The 22,252-nt window shown below is 57.4% G+C and overlaps 3 protein-coding genes across 10 annotated transcripts; 1 reads left to right on the forward strand and 2 right to left on the reverse strand.

Moving 5' to 3' along the window:
- HIRIP3 (HIRA interacting protein 3) lies at positions 141–3,239 on the reverse strand. The gene is given in 8 exon segments (XM_021087988.1): positions 141–525; positions 612–710; positions 789–957; positions 1,059–1,441; positions 1,444–2,064; positions 2,309–2,423; positions 2,546–2,666; positions 2,744–3,239. Coding segments are annotated over 8 exon segments (1,737 nt in total). The 5' UTR covers positions 2,809–3,239; the 3' UTR covers positions 141–361.
- INO80E (INO80 complex subunit E) lies at positions 3,424–13,519 on the forward strand. Of its 4 annotated transcripts, XM_021088009.1 has the most exons (8): positions 3,424–3,639; positions 3,801–3,871; positions 4,068–4,120; positions 7,191–7,269; positions 7,368–7,479; positions 7,832–7,948; positions 11,342–11,434; positions 12,010–12,067. In XM_021088009.1, the coding sequence occupies exons 1-7, from the start codon at positions 3,559–3,561 to the stop codon at positions 11,411–11,413; spliced, it is 585 nt and encodes a 194-aa protein (XP_020943668.1). In that variant the 5' UTR covers positions 3,424–3,558; the 3' UTR covers positions 11,414–11,434; positions 12,010–12,067. The 4 variants fall into 4 exon arrangements, with proteins under 4 accessions (XP_020943668.1, XP_020943665.1, XP_020943667.1 ...); XM_021088006.1 differs by lacking the exon at positions 11,342–11,434 and having other exon boundaries at positions 12,010–13,519; XM_021088008.1 differs by lacking the exon at positions 12,010–12,067 and having other exon boundaries at positions 11,342–12,003.
- DOC2A (double C2 domain alpha) lies at positions 12,596–17,428 on the reverse strand. Of its 5 annotated transcripts, XM_021087994.1 has the most exons (11): positions 17,235–17,428; positions 16,285–16,558; positions 15,842–15,921; positions 15,578–15,652; positions 15,344–15,453; positions 14,072–14,198; positions 13,928–13,987; positions 13,696–13,859; positions 13,484–13,565; positions 13,304–13,400; positions 12,596–13,214 (listed from the first exon to the last, which is right to left on the reverse strand). In XM_021087994.1, the coding sequence occupies exons 2-11, from the start codon at positions 16,547–16,549 to the stop codon at positions 13,069–13,071; spliced, it is 1,206 nt and encodes a 401-aa protein (XP_020943653.1). In that variant the 5' UTR covers positions 16,550–16,558; positions 17,235–17,428; the 3' UTR covers positions 12,596–13,068. The 5 variants fall into 5 exon arrangements, with proteins under 5 accessions (XP_020943653.1, XP_020943651.1, XP_020943649.1 ...); XM_021087992.1 differs by having other exon boundaries at positions 13,928–14,198; positions 17,235–17,370; XM_021087990.1 differs by having other exon boundaries at positions 16,285–17,323.

Raw genomic sequence — 22,252 nt, forward strand, 5'->3', positions numbered from 1 at the left:
AGGGTGGAGGAAGGAGCCACACTCTTCTCAGATCAAGCCTGGTGGGAGGCTGGGGCTTGGGAGAAACTGAGGGAGATTAAGGGGAACCAGACCAGGGGGACAGTGTGGCTGCTCCTCAGCTTCCTGGACCAAAGTTCTGATGAGGTGATGCAAACGCTCCTTTATTGTGTCTTTAAAAGTAAACCCCTGTAAACACCTTAAAGTGAGGATGCAAAGCTGAGAAGTAGAATCCCAACAATCTGTCCGTGGGGGCTGCAAGTCTCTGAAGAAAGCTGCTTCTGCTCTGCAGGCACAGAATTGGGGTGGGGCTGCCTTATACACTTTCTACAAGTGGAACGTCCCTCCTGGGGACGGGGGAAGCTCAGCTGCTCTCGCCATCACTGCTGATGATGCCCCGCAGGTGTGACCAATCTGGGGGTGGAGGGCGGGGCCGCTCCTCCTCTGAGTCCAAGGTCCTGCGGTACAGCTCCCCCGGCGGGGCTGCGTCTCCCGAAGGGTTCCAGGCTGTGCGTCTGCGTGGCCGGCCTAGAGGGGAGGAGAAGGTGGGAGATGAGTTGTCTGAGAAAGTCTGCACCTCATCTGCTCCTGGGGAGTGAGAGGAAGCCCCTCACCTGACCCACTGATGATGTTGGTAACGTCCAAGGAGGCCACCTCAGCTGCCTCTTCCCGCTGCTCCTTCAGGGCCCGACACTTCTCTAAGGAAGGGTTACCTGGGGCGGAAGAAGCTTGTGAGTCTCTCCTTGGCAGTCAAGGTCCTCCTGCAGCCCCCGGGGTGCGCCCAGCCTCACCCTTCATGCCTAGGGCTTCCAGCTCTGCCCGGAGAACACTCAGGCGTTCCTTGTGGGAGCGGCAGGAACCCAGCAGCTTCTTGTAGTTTCGATGGGCACCGCAGGCCCGGATGTAGCGCTTTAGCCTCATCACAGCTGGGTGGTCCTCACCAGGACGACCTGAGCCAGCCTGGCCAGGAAAGACAGCAGCTGAAGGCCACGCCTTCTGGGCTTGCGTCAAGAGCTCCCTCATCCCTAATGGCAGCCTCCCACCCCACCTTCAACCCTCACCTTCCCGCCTTTGGGTTCCGGACTGCCGTCGGTGGAAGAGGAAGAGGAGCTGCGTGTCCTGCCTTTCTTGGAGCTCTTCTTGGAAGAGCGGTTCTTCCTCTCCCTCTTGGGGCTCCCCTCTGCCTCGATGTCACTCACCTCCTTCTCTGAGTCACTTGCCTCACCATTGATACTGCCCACCGTGGCTGTCTTACCAGTAGTTGGTGTCACCTTTCTCCAGCTGTCGTCCTCCTCCTCCGCCTCACTGCTGCCACTCTGCCTTTCCCCACCCTTCTGCTCGGTCCTGTCCCTGCTCTGCGCTAGGGGCTTTTCATCTTCATCACTGGTATCCCCACTGCCTGTGGCTGCTTTTTCCTTCTGTTCCTGGTCTCCCAGCAGTCTTCTGCCCTGCTTTTCTGCTTACAGCTTTGCTCCTCCCGAGCTGACCTTTTCCCTCCGTTGCTCTGGGCTCTGAGTTTCCACTCCTCTCTGTTCTCTTTCTGCTTGGCTAGGGTCTCCTCCTCACTCTGCTTTTCACTTTCCTGGTGGCTTCTAGCTCCTTCCTTTCCTCCCACCTTCTTTCCTATCCTCTCGGCAGGTTCATCCTCACTGTCCTCACTCGCCTCCCTGGCCAGCTTCCGGCTGGCTGAGGCCCTGCCTGAGGCCTGCTTGTTCTTTGCCCCGGGCTTCTTCCTAGTCCTGCCCTTGGGTGCCTTTTCGTCTTCCTCATCTTTGTTCTCTTTCTCTTCCTTTCCCTCCTCCTCTCCCTCACTGCTCTCTCCTTTCCAGATCTTCCTCCTCCTGGCAGAGCCCTCTTCCTCCTCCTCACTGCTCTCCTTCACCACCTCGTTTGCTAATCTGATCGTTGCAGTCAGGTCTCTCTGCTGTTCTTCCTCATCACTGCTCTCCTCAACTGCATTCTTCGAGGCACGCTTTGGCCTTTCATCCTCAGCGGGACTGACTTCTGCCGTCTCATTCTTTGCTGGGGGGCTGAAGCAGTCTGGGCTGGAGGCTGCAGAGCTGGGCTCTGGAATGTGGAGAGAAGAGAAGGTTGGGAGAGGTTTCTCCTGTCACTTTCTTCCTCCACTTGGGATAAACTGCCTCTAATCCTGCTCTGACAGACGGAAGGGCAGTAGGAGACAGCGCTCAGTCTACCCTTTTCCTAGTGCCTGACGCACCCATCCAGCGCCCTCATCTAAGGCCTTGGGGCATAGCTCACGCGCAACAAGTAAATACGTTTTGAATGGACCACCTATGTAGAAAGCACTAACCTGACTCTGAATTGAAACGGAACCTTTTCCTCTCTCGGTCATGGCAGAGGGTGGGAGACCTCTTCGCCTTCTTGGCAAGGTCGAGCCTCTCTTCCTTGGCACCCGTTTCATCCACCTGTGTGGAGCATCAAGAGGGCAAAACATGAACCAAGGTTGTTTTCGGCCCCGCCCCCCTCAGGCTCCTCCGCCGCCGCCTCCACAACCCCCGCCTCTGGTGACCCCGGCTGGCGCCCTCACCTGCATCTTCAGCAGCTCCTCCTCCACTAGCCTCTTCAGCGCCTGCTTCTCCTCAGGTTCCAGGTGGTCGCGGCCGGCGTGAGCCAAGAACCTCTGCCGCACGATGGAGTGCGTAAGCGTGCTGCAGAAACACGTGTCAGGACAGAGTCCCCGTCCCGCCCCTGCCCTTTCCAACCCCAACGCCAACCTCCGGTGCACCTGAGGTCCGGGCGGCCTCGGAAGAAGCTACGGGTGAACTCCTGCATCTCATTCTCCCGCGCCATTTTGCTCCACCCAGAATACTGGTGGCTCCCGCCTTTTTTCTTCCCGGCCTCCGTCCACGCGTTTGACAGGAGCTTGCGCACGCGCAGAGTCGTAGAGCCGTGAGGCTAGCGACCGTTGAAGGTCCGTTGCGGGCCGCTTAGACCGAGAACTTTACCAGACAAAACTTGCTCTCCCCGGGCAGTGTGTGTGTTTGGGGGGGGGGTGTCTCGCAGCTCCTTCCTCTTTTTTTTTTTTTTTTTTTTAAGAACGAAGCGCTTCGAAAGTTTTCCTTAGAAACCGATTCGCAGCCCGCAACCTTTGGGTAACGCAATCAACCTGCGACGCTGCCTCCGTTCGTGATCACGGGCAGCAGTTAGGCCTCTGTGATTTTCGAAAGACAGAAAGAAAAGGGCGTCCCCACCTAGAGACTAGGAATTCCAGGGAGAAATTCGTCTTGTGGCTTCAAATCGCTAAGCACATTCCAAGTCAGTAAGGAAGCCCTTCGGCAGCCGACATCTCTGTGACGTCTTCACGTCGCGGCGGCGCCATCTTCCGCGTATCCCCTGGAAACAACGCTCCTTTCACGGTGGTCCCTCGGAGCCACCCCCTGTGGTCAAGATCTCTGGGCGCGGTGGACTCTGGGAGTTGTAGTCCCAGCGAACACAGCCTAGCCGAGTCTCCGGAAGTGGAAGCGGAAGAGGCCGGGCCGAGGCGGCTTTCGGGTAGCGGGACCCCGGACTAGGTTTGGGGCGCCACTCCCGGACCCAGTCATGAACGGGCCGGCGGATGGCGAAGTGGACTACAAGAAGAAATACCGGAACCTGAAGCGGAAGCTCAAATTCCTCATCTACGTGAGTGCTGGGTGGAGTGGGAAGGTGGAGGGGGGTGAGGCCTGGCGCTGGTAGGACGTCCGTTTAGTTCTGTGTAAAGGGAGCAGGGTACTCTGTGGCCGGCTTCCGAGCCCCATTTACGGATGGCAGGTGGCTCAGCATCCACCTTGCCCTTGATACAGGAACACGAGTGCTTCCAGGAGGAACTGAGGAAGGCACAGAGAAAATTGTTGAAGGTGTCCCGGGACAAGAGGTGAGACAGGCTCCGAGGGGAGGAGGGAGACCAGAGTAGATCTACATTCGGCCCCCACCCTGGAATGGGCCACAAATGCATGATGCCTGCCTGGGGACTGTTGTGAGGACGGGGCCAGTTCGAAGGGACGGGGGCTCAAGAGAACGTTGCAGAGATGGGAATAAACACTCATTGTTCCCCCCGCCTCTTTCCTCAGTTTCCTCCTAGACCGACTTCTGCAGTACGAGAACGTGGATGAAGACTCTTCTGGTGAGCAGGGTCATGGAAAATTGGTGGAGGACATGCTCCTGGCGCTCCAGCCAGCTCACTGGGCCCTCCTTTTAGACTGGAGGCCAGTACACCTCTGGTGGTTCCTAAGCCTGGTTGCTTGCCCTCCACCTCCCCTGTTTGTTAACTCAAGTATTACTGGATATCTACTTCGTTTCAGGCACTGTGCTCTGCACAGGGAATGCAGTGGTGACTGAGATGCACAAAGCTTCTGGGAATTTGTATTGTAATTAGGTGTAATAAGAGAGCAAAGAAATAAACTAGAGTTTTAGATTCGAAAGGCATAAAATCAGGGTGATATGGTAGTGATTGGAATAAAGCAGGGGTTGATAAACGTTCTCTGTAAAGAGCTAAGTAGGCATTCCTGCTGTGGCACAGTGGGTTAAAGATCCGGCCGCGTCACTGCAGCAGTTAAAGCAGTGGTGTAGGTCGAAGGTGCAGCTTGGATTTGATCCCTGGCCTGAGATCCTCAGGTGTGGCCTCCATATGCTTCAGGTGCGGCGAAAAAGGGGAAAGAGAGCGGGAAAAGAGCCAAGTAGACTTTGCAGAACATATACCTTTTGTTTCAGCGTCTCAGCTGAATAAAAGCTGCAGTTGCCGGCCTACACCACAGCTCACGGCAACGCCAGATACTTAACCCACTGAGTGAGGCCAGGGATGGAACCTGTGTCCTCATGGATGCTAATCAGGTTCATTTCCACTGAGCCACAATGGAACTCCTGGTTTTGTTTTAAGAACATTATTTATGGGAGTTCCTCTCAGGTCCTCCGTGGCTGTGGCTGTGACTCTGGTGTAGGCTGGCAGCTGCAGCTCCAATTCGACCCCTAGCCAGGGAACCTCCATATGCTGCAGGTTCAGCCTTAAAAAGACAAAACAGCATTATTTATGAATACTGAACTTTGAATTTCATAACGTTCACACACATCATGAAATATTTTTCCTTGGATTTTTTTTCCTCAACCATTTGAAAAACTGAAAAGCCATTCTTAGCATACATACCACGCACAAGCACATGGCAGGCTGCAAATCAATAAAGGGTTTAAGAAAGACTCTTTTTAGCGAGGATTGTTTGACCTGGGACCTAGGTGAGAAGAAGAGACCTGTCTTGTGCAGGGACGAGTGAGAGGTTTTCCAGGGGAGGGAATCACAAGTGCAGATTCCCTGAGGTAAGAAGGTAGCAGGTGGTTTGAAAGTGGAAGGGCTGAAGCACATAAAGCTGTGTTCTCCTTGTTTACAGTCAGTAATAGATTTTACATCCTGACCAGCCCCACATACTTAGGTACTTTTAAAGCAGAATTTAATGAAACAATGTGAAGATTATGACATGTGCTCTGATAGTTTTTATTTTTTTATTATTTTTCATTTTAAAATTATAGTCGATTTCACAGTGTTCTGTCAGTTTCTGCTGTACAGCAGAGCGACTCAGTTGTCTGTATATATACATTATTTTTCTTTCATGATCCTCCATCCTGCTCCTTTGCAAGTGATGGGCTATAGTTCCCTGTGCTATATATACAGCAGTATTCTGATACTTTTTAGACCGTTTTTGTTTGTTTTGTTTGTTTGTTTGTTTTTCCCCCATTTAATGCTGGTTGAAAACCAATTAGTTGACTTTGTGACTCACTTACGGGTTGATACCCCCAGTTTGAAAAAGCCTTATGGTGGACCTTTGTGGCCCTGTTCTTCTCATGAGTACGTGCCATGCAATTACTTCTTTCCATGGTTCCTTTAAATACGGATGTAGATTGGGGGTCAGCAAATGGCAGCCAGCCAGGCTGCTTGTCTCTGTAAATAATGTTTCATCAGAACACACAACACCCAGTTATTTACATACCGTAAGAGACCAGCAAACAAGGTCAGAAAGCAAGTAGGACCCAGCTCATGTGGGTCATGGCAGAACGCCTGGCTTGTATGACTATATAAATCATTCTTTTGGGAGTTCCCGTTGTGGCATGAGAATGTGGGTTCAATCCCTGGCCTCACTCAGTGGGTTAAGTGTCTGGCGTTGTCGTGAGCTGTGGTGTGTGTAGGCTGGCAGCTGCAGCTCCAATTCAACCCCTAGCCTGGGAACCTCCATATGCTGTGGGTGCAGCCCTAAAAAGCAAAAAAAAAAAAAAGTAGTAATTCTTTTCAGTTAATTTCCTGTCTGAGGGGGACGTCAGTATAGGAGGCATGAGAGAACCCAGCGTGTCTATGGTCAGAGTGGGATAAACCTGAGAAGCAAGAGCCCGGAGACATAAGCCGCCACTTAGATCCCTGAGAAGCCCGTAGTATAGTCAGGGAGACACCCACACATACCACGTCCTAGCACCATGAGGAGAGCCGTGACAAGTGAGAGTAGAGAGTTCCGGGAGAGCTGGCCATCAGCTGGGTCTGAGGGAATCTAGGAGACTTCTCAGAAAGGTGGCATTTGATCTGCTTTCAGGGGGGAGCTGTGGCATGCAATAGCTTGATGTGGGATCTCAGTTCCCAGACCAGGGATTGAACCTAAGCTACAACAGTGAGAACACTGAATCCTAACCGCTAGACCACCAGGAAACTCCCTATTCTACCTATTCCTTTTTTTTTTTTTTTTTTTTTTTTTGCTTTTTGCCTTTTTGCCTTTTCTAGGGCCACTCCCACGACATATGGAGGTTTCCAGGCTAGGGGTCGAATCAGAGCTGTAGCCGCCGGCCTACACCACAGCCACAGCAACACAGGATCTGAGCCGTGTCTGCAGCCTACACCACAGCTCATGGCAATGCCGGATCCTTAACCCACTGAGCGAGGCCAGGGATCAAACCTGCGTCGTCATGGATACTAGTCGGGTTCCTTAACCACTGAGCCACAATGGGAGCTCCCGTAGCAAGTGCGTGACAAATGTGTTACCGAGGAGTCCAGGCAGGAAGTCTGTTGTAAAGGACATTTTAAGAAGTTGGGGAAGCTCTGTGTGTGTGTGTTTTGATGGGGAGGCCATTAGAGTCCCCACAGACCTTCCATAGAGTTGAGATTACACCCCTCTGGGGTAAATGGAAATTCCCACTCCCCACTGACCAACTGTGCCCCCCCACAGACTCAGATGCCACCGCATCTTCGGATAACAGCGAGACCGAGGGGACACCCAAGTTGTCGGACACACCAGCTCCTAAGAGGTGAGAAGAAGCCATCATTCCCCAGGCCAGGCCAGGGGCCAGGGGGGCACCTGGGCCACCTCTCTGCCTCTGACCCTGTCCCCTGTCCTTTTCTCCAGGAAGAGAAGCCCTCCGCTGGGGGGCGCCCCCTCCCCCTCCAGCCTCTCCCTGCCTCCTTCAGCAGGGTTTCCCCTTCAGGCCTCCGGTGCCCCCTCCCCATACCTGAGCTCGGTGAGTTGGGGTCAAGGATGGGAAGTGGTAAAAGGCCCGGGAGTAAGGCGGGTGTCATTTGGGCAGAGGGGCTGGGCCAAGGACATCTGTCTTGGTGTGGCCAGCACGGTCCCCTGGAGGGTGTGAGTCGGGGCCGTCCACGTCCCTCTGGTGTAGGGATGGGGGACAGAAGTGACTGAGGAGAGCAGAGCCCAGGACACAGTCCTGCTGCTGTCCCCTCCCCTCTGTTCTCGGGAGCCACACTCATCACCATCTCTTGTTTTTCCATTCTTCCTCCTGTTTGCATTTCTTCCCTTCACCCCCACCCCATCCACTCCATTTCCCATCTCCATCCCCTCACTCCTGCCTGCAGCTGGCTTCCCCCCCCTACCCCCCATTCCCTTCCGATTACCTGGCCCTGCAGCTGCCCGAGCCCAGCCCCCTGCGGCCCAAGCGGGAGAAACGGCCCCGCCTGCCCCGGAAACTCAAGGTACCCTGTTTGGGGGACATTAGGGAGGGGCCAGGACAGCCATCAAAGGGAGGCTCCAGACGGGCTGGGGGCCTGTCCGAGAATGTTGAAAGCCTGACTTGGGGCTGCTGCTGGGGGCCCAGCCTAAGGGCAGGCACTGAGGGGAAGGTCCGAGAAGTCCTGGCTCACAGGTTCCGCGCGAGACTAGTCTGGGCAGGAGCAGCCTGGGGGGCCCAGAGCGAAGACGGCTGGGGACACAGGCTTGTTTTCCCAGGTGTGCTGTGATGCCAGGCAGTCCCCGAGGCGGGGCAGAGTTGTGGGATTAGAAACAAGTCGAGGCTGCACCCCTTAAAAACCACGTACCCGTAACTCTTGAGGTTTCAGACTGTGTGTCTGTAAAGTGAGTGTGATCGGCCAGGCTCACGGAGCGCTTGCTCCGTACCAGGCACTGCTCCAGGTGCTGCAGAGCCAGTCATGAACAAAACAAAGGTCCCATGCCCATCCCTTATTTTCTGCCCCTTCTCCCAGAACATGGAGCCCATGGGCTGTTCTAGAAGGATGGGCAGAAAATAAGCACGAGAAACAGGTAACTGTAGAAAAATGGAGTCAGGTGAGGAAGGTGGAAACCGCCAGAGCACAGGGTGCCCAGAAACTCAAAGGACTCCGAGCAGCAGAAGCCCTGTGGCTCTCTTTCGAACGTGTCATCCAGGAAGAAGAAGCCGCACAGGGACCCTGAGGGGGGTGCATGTTCCGTTGGTTCAAGGACCAGGAAGGAGGCTGGTGTGGTCAGAGGAAAGCGAGCTGGGAGAATGACCAGAGAGGGTAGGACAGAGCAGTAACTGAGGGTTAAAGACCTTGGCTTGTCCTGTGAATGAAACGGGGGCCCTTGGAGAAGGTGGGGAAGACCTGATCTGATCTGACCAACGCCTGGTGCTGCTGTGAGCTGGGGAGGTGGGCGTGGGCTGGGTCCGGATGGAGGTGGGGACACCAGGGAGGAGGCTGCCGTCAGCCAGGCCGCAGGGGACGGATGCAAAGTGGAAAGAACCAGCCATGGGAAGACCAGGGTGGCCTGTGAGAGGGGGACACCAGGGATGATGCCAGGGCTTTGGCCTGAGCAGCTGGGGCAGTGGAGTGGCCCTTTTCTGAGGCGGAGAGGACTGTGAGAGCAGCAGATTTGGAGGGAAGGCGAGGTTGGCCTTGGACACGGGGAGATGCTGTCTGGAAATGCCAGCCAGACAACTGGGCTACGTGGGCCCAGGGCACATGGGGTGTGTACCTGGAAGTCATGAGCCGGGAGGTGGACACGCCCGTCGGGGGAGAGCATGGATGGAGAAGAAAAGAGGCCTGCGCCCTGAGCGCCGGGGGCGATGAGGGCAGGGAAGGCACCAGGTGCCCTTCCAGCTCTGAGTCCAAGCGAAGCAGGGACCCAACTGGGCGGCCCTCACGCTGAGGGAACTGTGGCCTTGAGGCTTAGGAGCCAGAAATGAAATGGGAGCCCTGCTCGTGGTGGTTAGGCGTGTGGGTTCTGGGGTTCAAACCCCAGCTCTGCCACCCCCGTGCGACCTTGGCCTTGAGCCCTGACAATGGAGAGTTAACACTTAAGGCTACTGCTTAGCTTCTGCTGCGTGCTCTGCGCAGCAGGTGTTTTGCTTCTGGCCCGAGGGCCAGGCTGGTGGGGAAGGCCAGGGCTGGTGAAGCCCAGGGCAGAGGGTAGAGGCGTGGCGCGGGGTGGGCCTGGCTTGGCAGTTGGAGGCTCTGACATGCTGGGTCCCAAAGCAGAGGCATGGTGGGGAGCGAAGCTCTGGACAGGCCGGTGAAGAAGGTCCCACATCAGTCGCTGTGCGGGGGGGTGAGGGGGGATCGATGAGGGAGGCCTCAAAGAACAGGTAACACCCGAGTCCAGGGCAGGGGAGGTTTGGATGGTCCTGGCTGAGGCAGTCGTGGAAGGAGGGCGGGGACTTGGCAGAAGCACCGTTGAGGCTGTAGCAGGGGCGGCGAGAGCGAGGAGCAGCGGTGGAAAGAAAGGTCCAGCGGGGTGGCTCGTGGGAGGCCAGATGTCCTGTGGTGGGGGTCACGGAAGTGTCTGGGTGGTGGGGGTGAGGAGTCAGGAGCGGCCGGTCTCAGGGGGGGAGGGACGCTGCACAGACCGAAGCAGCTCAGTCAGGAGCCGGGACCTCAGCCAGACTCGGCCAGGTTTGCATCCCGGCTCCTCCACAACTCGCTCTGCAGCATCGTTAATGTCCTCTGGAGCCTCAGCTTACTTCTCTGTTCAGTGGGGCACTGTGAGGGTAAAATGAATTGAGGGAGAGAAAACACTTGGCCCAGTGCCTGGGCCCTAGTAAGCCACAGAGAAACAGTAGCTGCTCCAGGCCATCAAGGACGTCCAGCCAGGGGTAGGATAGGGGAACTCGGGGAATCGTGAGGTAGTGGCCGCCAGAGGGGGACAATCCTCATGTCACCAGCCTTTCCAGTCCTGTGTGTGCATCTGCTCCCGTGTACGCATGGGTGCTGGGTGCAAGGGTGCTGTTCAGAGCTGGGCCTTCTGTCTGTCAGCAGTCCTGGCAGACTCCTCTCCCCTGAGGAACAGGCCCACTCTGGCCCTCCAGGCCACGCCAGGAGCAGCAGTGAGGGTGGGGGGAACTTAGGAAGCAGAGAGCAGGATTCCCGTCGTGGCGCAGCAGAAACGAATCCGACTAGGAACCATGGGGTTGTGGGTTCGATCCCTGGCCTCGCTCGGTGCGTTAAGGATCTGGTGTTGCCGTGAGCTGTGGTGTGGGTCACAGATGTGGCTTGGATCTGGTGTTGCTGTGGCTCCGGCATAGGCTGGCAGCTGTAGCTCTGATTTGACTCCCAGCCTGGGAACCTCCACGTGCCACAAGTGCGGACCTAAAAAGCCAAAAAAGGCAGCAGAGAGCAGGGCATGGGGGCAGAAGGTGTCAGAGTAATCGGAACAGCCACTGTGAAGACCGCCTGTAAGCCTTTTCCTGCCCCAAGCCGGACACTGCTCGGTGTGGTTAGGGAGCCTGGCCAGCCTGGGCCTTAAAACCTCCCATCTCCAAGTCTCAGTTTCCTCCTCCAGCCAATGAGCTCTCCTCCCTCTCAGGGTGGCCAGAGATCAGAAATGGAGAGCACCCGGCACATAGTAGGTGCTCACTTTGTGCCCACAGGCAAAACCTGAGGCCCACGGAGCTCTGGGGGCAGGATTCAGAAGGCCAGACCAGGGATAGGGCCGGAGGGTTGGGCAGGACCGAGGCTACTTCCCAGGCTCAGGGGACAAAGCAGGACTTTGGACAGCTAGAAAGGGAGACTCCAGGTGGAGGGAATGGCCTGTCGTCAGGCACTGCCTGTCCTGAGGGCAGCGAGGAGCCAGAGGCCCACGAGGGGAGGAATGACACGCTCAGGTTTGTGTTTTAGAGAGCTCACTCTGGCTGCAGTGTGGAGGAGGAGCTGGATCTGGGAGAGGCTGAAGGCAGGGAGTCCAGTTAGGAGGCTGGTACCGTAGCCCAGGTGAGCTGAGAGAAGGGCCTGGCCGAAGCCCGTGGCTGCGGGGATCCCACAGAGGGGCCTGTCCCAGATTTGAGCGGTAGAGGCCTCACACAGCGGGGGGTGGAGACTGTTGACACCCTCCACCGAACCTGTGAGTCCCTCGGCAGGAGGAGGGAGAGGAGGGCAGTGGTGGCAAGTGGTACCTTAGGTCCCCAGAGGTGGGCGGGCAGGCGCCGCAGGCTGGCTCTGGCTCTAAGTGCAGTTACAGGGGCAGCCAGGGTGCCTGACGTGCGAGGGCAGGGCCTGGCCTTTCCCTCCTGGCTTCCTGTAAGACCCCCTCCACCACCCGCCTCATCACCGCCTCCATCACCACCCCTCACTCCCAGACACCGGCTGCTTTGAGACTCCCAAGGGGCCGAGGTGGGGCAGGCTCCCCGATTCCAGCTCTGGCTGGCCTGGCTGTGTCCACTGCCCCAAGAATGAGTCCTTGCCCCCATCCCCGTCCCCTAGGACTGTCTTAAGGGGCAGTGCCAGCCTCCTGGAGGGCCCAGTGCCTCCCTGATAAGCCCTCCCTGTGTTTCTTCCCCCTGCTGCAGATGGCGGTGGGACCCCCCGACTGCCCGGTGGGAGGGCCGCTGACCTTCCCAGGCCGGGGTTCTGGGGCCGGGGTGGGGGCAGCCCTGGCCCCACTGCCCCCACCCAAGATGCCCCCTCCTACCATCCTGAGCGCCGTCCCTCGGCAGATGTTCAGCGATGCGGGCAGTGGGGATGACGCCCTGGACGGGGATGATGACCTGGTGATCGACATCCCGGAATGAACCCCCTCTGCCCGACCCCCTGCCCGGCGCCCTCTGGGCCAGCACACACGAGCCCCCAGCTTCCGCAGAGACATTTATTGACACCCAGTTGCCATGCTGCGGCCACTGACACAATCAGAAAAGGCGTAAACATGCACGAGTGTCCCCCGGAAGGTGGGCCCCCTCCAGGGAGGGCAGGTGTCCTGCCCTCGCGTCCCAGCCCGACACTGGGGACAGTTATTGAAATGAGTGGCCAGGGGCATCTGCCACCTCTCAGAGAGGCAGAGACCCGGCGGTGGCCCCCCCGCTTAAATGGGCAGCTGTACAGGGCTAGGTGTTTGTGGTGGTTTTTGTGTTTTTGTGTTTTTGAAATGAAGATTCTGTATTAAAGGAGTGGCTCTTTTTTTTTTTTTTTTTTTTTTTTTTTTTTGGCTTTTTGGCTTTTTGCTCCTTCTCTTTTTGGGGGGGAAATCCTCTCCTCCGAACCCCCCCTAATCCGACCTCCTCCCTATAGGGCAGGGGGCCGGGCAGCCTGGAGAGGCAGGAGGGAGGAGCAGCAGCCAGGCCTTGAGCCAGGGGCACCGCAGGGACCCCCGCTGCAGGTGTGCTCAGGGTGGGCGGTTTGCATATTTGCGTGTCCTCATCGCAGCGAGTCAGGCAGGGTGACGTTTGCATATGTGCCTAGAGCTCCCCACAGTCCCTCACAAGAAGACAGACCCACGGTCACGGAGACGCTCACGAAATAAGACAAGTAGGGTGGGGTGGGGCAGCCACCCCGTGTAAACGTGCAACACATTCGTGCGAGGGTTGGGTACCGGCCCTGGCCCTCAAGGGCCGTGTGCCAGGCAGCCAGCCTGCTCAGGCTGAGGGCAGGGCGCCGGCCGCCGGGGGCAGCTCGCTGGTCAGGGTGTGCCAGCGCTCCAGGGCTGCGTCCGGCTGCCGCAGACAGTCGCTCCAGTGCTTCCGGGCCTCTCCCCGGGCGCCTGGCCCCAGGGACACGCCACCTGGGGAGCAGTAGAGGTGGCAGGATCAGGGCCCCAGCTCACTGCCAGTCTGCCCTCCATCAGCCCCACCCGGCAGGCTCCTCCCTCACCGATGAAGTCGTTGGATTTGCCAATGTCATAGTCCCAGACTGTGACTTCCAGAGTCTTCGTGGCCAGAGCGGAGAGCTCCATCTCGTAGAAGAACTCCTGGGACAGGGCAAGCCACACCTTCCGTGAGGCGCGGTCCCCACCCCCAGGCCGCCTCAGTGTCTGGTCTTGGCCCCACTTACCTCATTAAATTCCGGGTTGAGCGTCTTCTTCTTCACACACGTTTTGTGCTTGGATTTCTTATCCACATCGGGCCTCAGGTACCTGCCGGGGAGTGGGGACGGGGGTGGGGGAGCAGGTGGGTCAGGAACAGGACAGGCCCAGGAGAGGCTGGGGCTGGGGGGCAGGTTCCCAGGGAGGGGCAGGTGGGTCCCAGGGCAGGGCGGGGGCTCACGTCTTGACATAGGGGTCGGAGTAGCCGTTGACATCCATGGCGGCCAGGTGGGCACAGCGCATGATGCCCACCAGCAGCCCCCGGCGCCGGGAGCTGTAGCTGAGGCTCAGCAGGATGCGTCCTCGCTCTTCCAGCAGCCCGGGCCCCTGCTCCACCTGCTCCAGCTGTGGGCAGACGGGTTCAGCCTGCGTCCCCTCCACCGCCCCCCCAGCAGTCCCTGCGGGTCGCTCACCTCCTTCAGGTAACAGGAGATGCCCCTCAGCGCCGCAGACATGGAAGAGGGTGAAGCCAGCTGAGGGGGGGGCAAAGAGAAAGTTCTGGAAACCCGGTCTCCCCAGGGCCCCCTTCCCATGGGACCCCGCCGCCCCACACAGACCGGGACCTGGCGCTCCAGGCAGATGTTAAAATGCTTCTTCTGTGAAGGCTTGAGGCGGCGGAGGGGCACGCGGATCTCCCCGATGAACTCGTTGTGGCTCAGCTTGTCCTCGTCACAGACGGAGATCCTGGAGGGGTGCTGCAGGGTCAGGGCCCCTGGGGTCCCTGAGCCCCACTCCAGTGTGGGAGAAAGGTCCTCCACGTGAACTCCGAACGCCCGGGCTGGTCCCGGCTCTGCCCTGAATGCTCTGTTCCTCGCTTGTGAAATGGGCTGTTTCGGGGCTGGCTGGTTAGCGCCAGGCCTGGGCCTCGAGAAGGATGCTTTGATACGCCCTGTGCCTCTGCACCCCCTTTTCCGGATGCCCTGCCTGTCCCTGGGCCCTCAGGACGGCTTTAGCTCCTTCAGGACCCCCCCCCCCCACACACACACACACACTGCCTCCACTCAGGGCCTGGCGACAGGATGCCACGGAATGTGCATAGCACTGGTGGAGTGGGTCCCGGGTCCGACATGGAGGCGCTAGAAGGCCCTGGAGATGCTCTGAGGAGTCAGACCAGGAGCTCACACCTTCCCTAGAGCCCCCGTTTCTTTTCTGTGTGGAGCAGGGAGCCAGCCTGGGAGAGTCTCAGGAGCCCAGCCATGAAGGGATTATTGCTTTTAGTTCCATCCGTTTCCATGTGCAGCCCCCTGCACGTCCTTCTGAGGTCACCCTCAGCAGCTCTGTCAGGTAGGAGTGTTCCGTTTCCAGCTCCGCCACTTTTATAGCAACCCCGTGACCTGGAGCAAATCGCTTAACCTCCCTAAGGCCTCATTGCCACGCCTGTCCCTTGAGACGTCACTCCTTAGCCATGTTAGGGGGACAGAAGCAACAGGATGGGCAGACCTCCGCTGCAGAGGTGTGACTTAAGTCAGGGGCTCTAGAAAGGGTCTCTAGACCAGGAAACGATTGCAGGAGGAGGCAGAGCCTCAAAGGATGAGAGGGATTTAGGCCCGCAGAGAGGGGAGGCCAGAAGTGACACAGCAGGCAATGCTCAGGAGTTATGAACCCCACCAGCGGGAAGAGGGCGGCCCTCTGTTGGAGGAGCAGTAGGGGATATCTGAGGGGCAGGGACACAGGGTGGCCTGCTCCCAAAGGGGAAGGGAGCCACTGATGGTTCTTGAGCGTCTGAGAGGGCTTAGTGGAAGGTGGATCAACCAATCCAAGAAGGTTCCAAAGAGCTGTCCCCAAGGAGGCGCTGTCCTCCCTGGTAACAGGGAGGAGGGACCCCTCACCTGAGCACCTTGTGGGTGATGTCCTCGTCCGTGATCCCGCTGTATGTCAGGTCCTCGTTCCACACAGGATTCAGCGTGTTCCTCTGAGTCTTTGTCTTTAACTTATTGGCCTAAGGTGTGGGGACGAAGGGTTCTCAGTACGTCGTGATGCACAGAGGCTGGAGGCAGGAGAAAATTGGGGACAGACCCGCAAGCTGAGTGAGTCCGGGGGACAGGGGAGGGGGAGGCCATTACCTTGCAGGCTCCAGGCAGCAGGTGCAGCTTTACGTAGGGGTCGGCCAGGCCGTTGAAATCCATGGGCTTGAGGCCCTGGGATAGCGTGGAGGAAAGAGGGCTGTGAGCTCCCAGTCTTATCAGCCTGCCCTCCCTCCCTGTCTCTGCAGAGTGGACCCCGGGGGGGGGGGGGGGGGGAAATGGGGGAAGGAGCAGGAGTCAGGCCTAGGGAAGGGAAGGGGGGAGGCAAACAGGACCAGGGCTTGGGAGGCAAGAAGCACCCACCTTGGCCCTGAGGATACTACAGTGCAGCGTGCAGGAAGCCTGGTCATAGAGAAGGTCAAACTCCAGCATGCCCAGGGCGGCTGGAGGAGAGGGAAGAGGTAGCCTGAGTCAGTGAGTCAAGACAGGTGTGTGACAGAGAGCCGGGGGGCAGGCCCGCTCCGTGGGCCAGCTGTGAAGGTGTGCGCCCGTCTGCGTCTATCAGCCTGCGGAGTGTGTGCGCGCGTCTGGGTCCCTGGCTGGGCTGCAACTGGGGCTGTGTGGGTGGTTGAGTGTCTCAGCAGAAATATTGAATATTGAGCCTGGCTGAAGCTGTAATCACCATTCTGACTGCAGCTGTGGTGGCCGTGCCCGCCGCCTCCCCACGCCCAGCGGGGGCCCCGTGCCCCTGCTGTGAGCCTGGAGCCCCCACTAGCACCCTGAGCCTTTCAGGTCCCCAGACTCACTGGTATCGTCCGAGTCATAGCTGTCCACCTCAGCTCCATCCTCAGGCGTGGTGGCCCCAAGGAGGGCTGCGGGGGGCGCCAAGGCCAGGGGCGCCAGTCGGGCCGGGGCCTCTCCGAAGCCCCTGCCGCCCCCTTCGGGTCCCAGTCCCCGGCGGGGGAAGTAGTCAGAGATCTGGCGGATGGGCCGGATGGGCCCGGGGCACACGTTGATGGCCATGTGCTCCTGGATGTTGATGGTCATGCGGTCGCCCCTGCGGCCCCTCATGCAGCACCCCTGGGTGGGGGAGGGAGGTTCCAGAGAGCGTGAGCCCGGGGCTGACTTCAAACCTACCATCTGCTGGCTGAGGGCCAGGCAACACCCTCCTGGATCTGTGGGTCCCCAGTGGCCTCCCTTCCTAGGTATTGAGGGAGACTGCAGCCTGTGCCAGCTGACGGCCAGGCAGAAGGCCTGGGCCCTCCAGACCCCAAGCTGTCCTCCACAGGGGCTGCGCTGCCAGCCCCCCCAGATAGGTCCTGGCTCCATCTCAGCCTTGCCCACTTACCTCTGGATTGTCCCTTTGTCATCTTCCCAGCTCCTACCCTCATTCTGGGCTTCTGGCTGCCCTGGGCCCTATCTACCCCTAAAGCAGCCCCATTGGTCCTCTCCTCTGTCTCTCTGAGGCTCTGGCTATCCTTCAGCACCAGGCGCTTGTCAGGTCTGGGTATCACCCACCCCTTAGGTTTTCACTTCCCACTGTCCCTTCATTCAGCCCCAGGATCTGCTGGCCTCCCTGGTCCCCTACCCCCGCAGCTCAAGGTGAGGACCCCTGCCTCAGATGCCACCTCCCGAGACTGGCTCTCCAGAGGAGCCAGAAATTGCAGCCTCCCGAGAGCCAAACACCCCCGGAGGCACACACAGGCTAACACACACTCACCCTCACCCTCGCCCCTGGCAGCCCAGGCCCCTGCACCTGTCTCTGCGCCTCCAACAGGTGCCCAAGTACTGGGGGGACAGCGGGTGCCGGCTGGGCGGCGGCGGCCGGCGATTCCCAGGGCGGCCGGCGAGAAGAGCGCCGAGTCCGGCAGTCTGAGCCGAGAGGGAGGGAGAGCTGGAGAAAGTGCGGGGGGGAGGGGGGGAGCGTGGTGGAGGCGAGGATGCAGCCGGCGCAGGCGGCGCGGGGCGGGGAGGGGCGGCGGGAGGCTGGGGAGGGGGCGGGACTACTCTCCCGCCGGCGCCCGCCCGGGCACACTTAGGAGCGCGCACGAGTGCACACACACGGGCAGGCTGGCACTCGCATCTTGCACGGGCACTCCTGTGCGCACGCCTGTGCCCACGTGCGCACGCTCACACTCGTGCACAACCCCAGACACGCGCTGGCACACTCACCCTGGAGAACTTCGCAAACACACGGGCTCCCTGCGCCACCAGGAACCCACAGCGAGAACTGCCCGGTGTTCCCCAACTCCTCCCGGGAGACCCGGGCCCCCGTTCCGCCCCCGCGCCGAGCGCCTTAGCCTCCCTCCCGCGCCTTCTCCTTGCTTTCCTCCCGGGTCTCCAGGGCGGACCACCGGCCTAGTTGCCATGGCGACGCCGGTTCATCCTTTCCCCCCTTCCCCCCTCGCGCGTTCTCACGCCCCTCCCCCGCAGACAGCCCTCGGAGAAGGGGGGGAGGGCATATGGCCCTCCCCTCCCAATATCCGTAGGGGCGGGGCCTGAGGGGCGGGGCTTAGAGATCCGCAGTGACCCAGGGGCGGGCTGAAGAAGAGGGTCTGGTAGGCCCGCGGTCCCTGGTTTGGGATCTTGGGGTCCCGGACCCGGTCAGGGAAACGTCGCAGTCGGAGGTCAGAGGCTGTGGCTTCCCCCACGCCTCCTTCCTTCGGCTGTTCAGGCTTCTCTCCTTGTGACCCAACCCAGCCCCCGAGGGCCCATGTCCCCTTCCCAGGGATGGCTTCTCCTTCGGGAATCCACCTTCCCTCGCCCTCCGATTTCCAGTCTGTCCCTCAGGTGGGGCGGGGCGTCGGGCTTAGTTTAAATGCCCTGGAGCCCAGCAGTCTTTCCTCCTCCGTCTGCCTCCTCTCACCTGAACCCTGCCACCTGCAGTCTAACCCCAGCCTTTGATCTTTGCTCTCCTTTGCCCCAGACTTGCCAGCCCTTCAAGGCCCTTCCCCCTTATTCACCTTGCTGGCTCTCAGAACATTGCTTGCAGTTTCTAGAATACACCTGGATCTCTCAGATCTCCAGACCTTTGCTCACCCAAGGTCCCCAGCTGGGAAGATCTTTCCTTTCTTCAGGGGTCATTCTGGACCACCTCTTCCTAAGACACTTACTGGACCATCCGCACCTCCACCCCTGGCCCAGGCCCCAGCTCTCAGTGCTATCTCAGGTTCAGCTCTGGTAGCACTGGTTTGTCATACCTGTTTACATTTCTCCCCCACTACCAGGGAGCAGAGGCTGCCTCAAGCTAGTCCTGGCACTAGATTGGCACCACTAAGTAGTATGACTTTAGGTTGCATAGCCGTGTGAATATACTTAACATTGCTGAACTGTGTGCTTGAAAATGGCTAAGATATAAATATTCCTATGTGGATTTTTACCCCAGTTTTTTTTTTTTAAGAGAAATGTGAAATCAAACTACACTGAGATACCACTTGTCGCCTATCAAATGCTAAAATTCAAAGCAAAAGTGAAAACACAATGTTAGCGAAGCTGCGGGGAAATGGGCACCACCTCTGTGGAGGCCAGTCTGACAATGGCTACTGTCAGACTCTTTGACCCAGAAATTCTACTTCTAGGATTTGGCCCATGAGCAAAAATGACAGAAGTTCAAGGGCATTAACCACAGCATGTTTGCAATGGCAACAGACTAGAAACAACCTAAAGGTCCACGACTGGGGAAGTTCCTGTCGTGGCTCAGCAGAAACGAATCTGCCTACTGTCCATCAGGACCCAGGTTCAATCCCTGGCCTCGCCCAGTGGGTTGAGGATCTGGCGTTGCTGTGAGCTGTGGGGTAGGTTGCAGAGGCAGCTCGGATCCCGAGTTGCTGTAGCTGTGGCATAGGCCAGCAGCTACAGCTCCCATTTGACCCCTAGCCTGGGAACTTCCATATCCTGCAGGTGTGGCCCTAAAAAAAAAAGACCAAATAAATGAATAAAGGTCCACGTGACTGGTTCAATCAAGTTATGCCACAGTTTCACACAATGAAATAGCATGCAGCCACAATGAAGGAAGAAGCCGTTTATGTATTTGCACAGAATCATCTTAACAGCATCATGGGAACTGAAAAAAGTAAGGTACAGAGGAGGATGAATGGAATGTTGCCATTTGAATGAGAAAAAAAAAAAAGAGCTTATATGTGTTTGTTTATTTGTTCATAAATTATTTCTGAAGCCTGCACAAGAAAGTGGTAACTATGGTGACCTCGGAGGAGGCTGCTCTGAGGCAGGGTAGAGTAGGAATAGAAAAGACTTATTTTGTACCATGTGCATATGTTACCCACTCAAAAGAATATACTAAAATAATGTCTTTTTTTTTTTAAGTAAAGACAACCACTAGGTTTCATTCGAGGTTCTCCAGGATGAAAAAGGAGGCAGGACTAGGGGAGATGCTGTCCAAGACCAGAGCAGGTGGGTTTGTTGGGAGGCAGTCCTGGGCCTGCAGTGAGAAGAGGGGCAACCTGGGCAAGAAGCCCACGTCTTGCTTCCTCTGTTGCTTTCTTTTCCTGGGGCTTAGCTCAGGTCCACCCGCGCACCTCGGGGAAGCCTCATTGCAGGAAAGTGAGGGTAAGGCTGGAGTTCCAGCCAGTTGCAAGGGAAAATAGAGATAGTGCTGAGTCCTGGTTTGTCCAGAGATGGAAAGGCTTTTCATCCATCCATTAAGCCAATACATATTTATTGAATACCTACAATACCTTGGGCTACAGCTATGACCAAGGTCAACAATCTCTGGCTTCACGGGCTTGTAAGGGAGAGAGAAAAATACACAGACAACTCCAGTGCAGGGGATGGTCAGAAAACTCAGGTTCCTGGAGTTCCCTTTGTGGCTCAGTGGTTAATGAACCCGACTAGGATCCATGAGGATGAGGGTTTGACCCCTGGCCTCACTCAGTAGGTTAAGGATCCAGCTCTGCTATGAGCTGTGGTATAGGCGGCAGACGCGGCTCAGATTTGGCCTGGCTGTGGCGGTGGTGTAGGCTGGCAGCTGTAGCTCCGATTCGACCCCTAACCTGGGAACCTCCATATGCCACGGGTGCGGCCCTAAAAAGACAGAAAAAGAAAAAAGCAAACTGAGGTTCCCTTCCCAGGGGCAGTGTTGTCTCAGCCGAGACCTGGCAGATGAGGAGGAGTCACTGGATCAAGTGTGGGCCAAGATTTTCCTGGGCAGAAGTGTATGCAAAGGTTGGGGAGTATTGAGGAAGGGAAGCCTGGCTTCCCGAGGGGGGCAGGTAGACAAAAATCTCCCACATGTGGATGAGAACTTCTGAACAACACAGGAGCCATGGGAAGCCTCTGGAGGGTTTTAAGTAGCAGATCCATGTGTTCTGGTTTGTTCTCGCTGCAAGAAGGGCGACTAGAGTGAGTTCCCTTTGTGGCTCAGTGGTTAACGAATCCGACTAGGAACGATGAGGTTGCGGGTTCGATCCCTGGCCTTCCTCAGTGGGTTAAGGATCCAGCGTTGCTGAGAACTGTGATGTAGGTTGCAGATGTGGCTTGGATCTGGCATTGCTGAGGCTGTGGTGTAGGCCAGCAACTGTAGCTCTGATTAGACCCCTAGCCTGGGAACCTCCATATGCTGCAGGAGTGGCCCAAGAAATGGTAAAAAGACAAAAAAAAAAAAAAAAAAAAAAAAAAGAGCGACTAGAGAAAGATCAAGCAGTCCACAGGCTGTCGCAGTAAAGCCCAATGAGACGTGGGGTTGGCTTGAATGAGGCGTGCAGCACTGGAGAGGGCGGGCAATGGACGGATTTGAGATTTAGGTTGGAGATGGAGGCCACTCGTCTTGATTATGTGTTTGCCAGGAGAGCAATAGGGAGGGCTTTGAGATGATTCCTAGGTTATTGTGTTGGACAGAGCATCTAGAGGAACATAGTGAGCCCATTTGCTGTGATTGAAAGAAGGCACAGGAGTTCCCGCTGTGATGCCGTGGGTTAAGGATCTGGCCTTGCCACAGCTGTGGTGTAGGTTGCAGCGGTGGCTCGGATTTGCTCTTTGGCCCAGGAACTTCCATATGCCGTGGGTGCAGCCAAAGCCAGAAAGAAAGAAGTGGGGGTGGGGGAGAAAGAGAAGGAAAGAAGGAAGGAAGGAAGAAAGATTGGAGTTCCTGTCATGGCTCAGTGGTTAACAAACCCAACCAGTATCTATGAGGATGTGGGTTTGATCCCTGGCCTCACTCACTGGGTTAAGAACCCGGTGCTCTGAGCGTTGCTCTGAGCTGTGGTGTATGCTGGCAGCTGTAGCTCCGATTAGACCCCTAGCCTGGGAATCTCCATATGCCACAGGTGCGGCCCTAAAAAGACAAAAAGAAAAAAGAAAGAGAGAGAAAGAAAGAAAGGCAGCACAGGTTTGGGGGATAGAAGAATCAAGCGCCCCATTTGGGATCTATTGAGTTTGAGGTGGTTTGGGACATACAGAGCCGCAAAGCAGGAAGTTGGGTAGGGGAGTCTGGAGCTCAGAGGAGAGGGCTGGGCTGGAAATATACATTTATGAGTCACCAGCATATAGATGGTATTTAAAGCCATGAGACTGGATGAGATCACGTAGGGAGAGAGGGTATAGATAGCAAAGAGAAGGTCCAAGCCTGAGCTGCTGAGAGGAGGAGTCGGGAAAATCGGTGACTGTGGCCCCCGTGTCTGGAGGCAGGGTGCTCTATGCGCTGCTGAGACAGAACCAACAGAGAAGTCACAGGTGTGGCAAGTTGTGGGGTCGTGGGCGGACCTGGCAAAAGTGACTTCAGTGGAGGAACGGGGACAAAGCCAGGTCTGAAGGGGTTGA

Source organism: Sus scrofa, chromosome 3 (genome assembly GCF_000003025.6).
Source record: "Sus scrofa isolate TJ Tabasco breed Duroc chromosome 3, Sscrofa11.1, whole genome shotgun sequence".
NCBI classification, from domain to species: Eukaryota; Metazoa; Chordata; class Mammalia; order Artiodactyla; family Suidae; genus Sus; species Sus scrofa.

Bases quoted from the DNA above. Each gene is read 5' to 3' on its own strand.
- INO80E (XM_021088006.1), top strand. From the start codon at position 3,559: ATGAACGGGCCGGCGGATGGCGAAGTGGACTACAAGAAGAAATACCGG. The intron at 7,480-7,831 runs GTGAGTTGGGGT...TCCTGCCTGCAG, and splicing joins CCTCCCCATACCTGAGCTCG to CTGGCTTCCCCCCCCTACCC. The intron at 7,949-12,009 runs GTACCCTGTTTG...CCCCTGCTGCAG, and splicing joins GCCTGCCCCGGAAACTCAAG to ATGGCGGTGGGACCCCCCGA.
- DOC2A (XM_021087989.1), bottom strand. From the start codon at position 16,807: ATGGAGCCAGGACCTATCTGGGGGGGCTGGCAGCGCAGCCCCTGTGGA. The intron at 14,199-15,343 runs GTGAGGGGTCCC...GCACCCCTCCAG, and splicing joins ATCACCCACAAGGTGCTCAG to GATCTCCGTCTGTGACGAGG. The intron at 13,401-13,483 runs GTAAGTGGGGCC...GCCCTGTCCCAG, and splicing joins TCAACCCGGAATTTAATGAG to GAGTTCTTCTACGAGATGGA.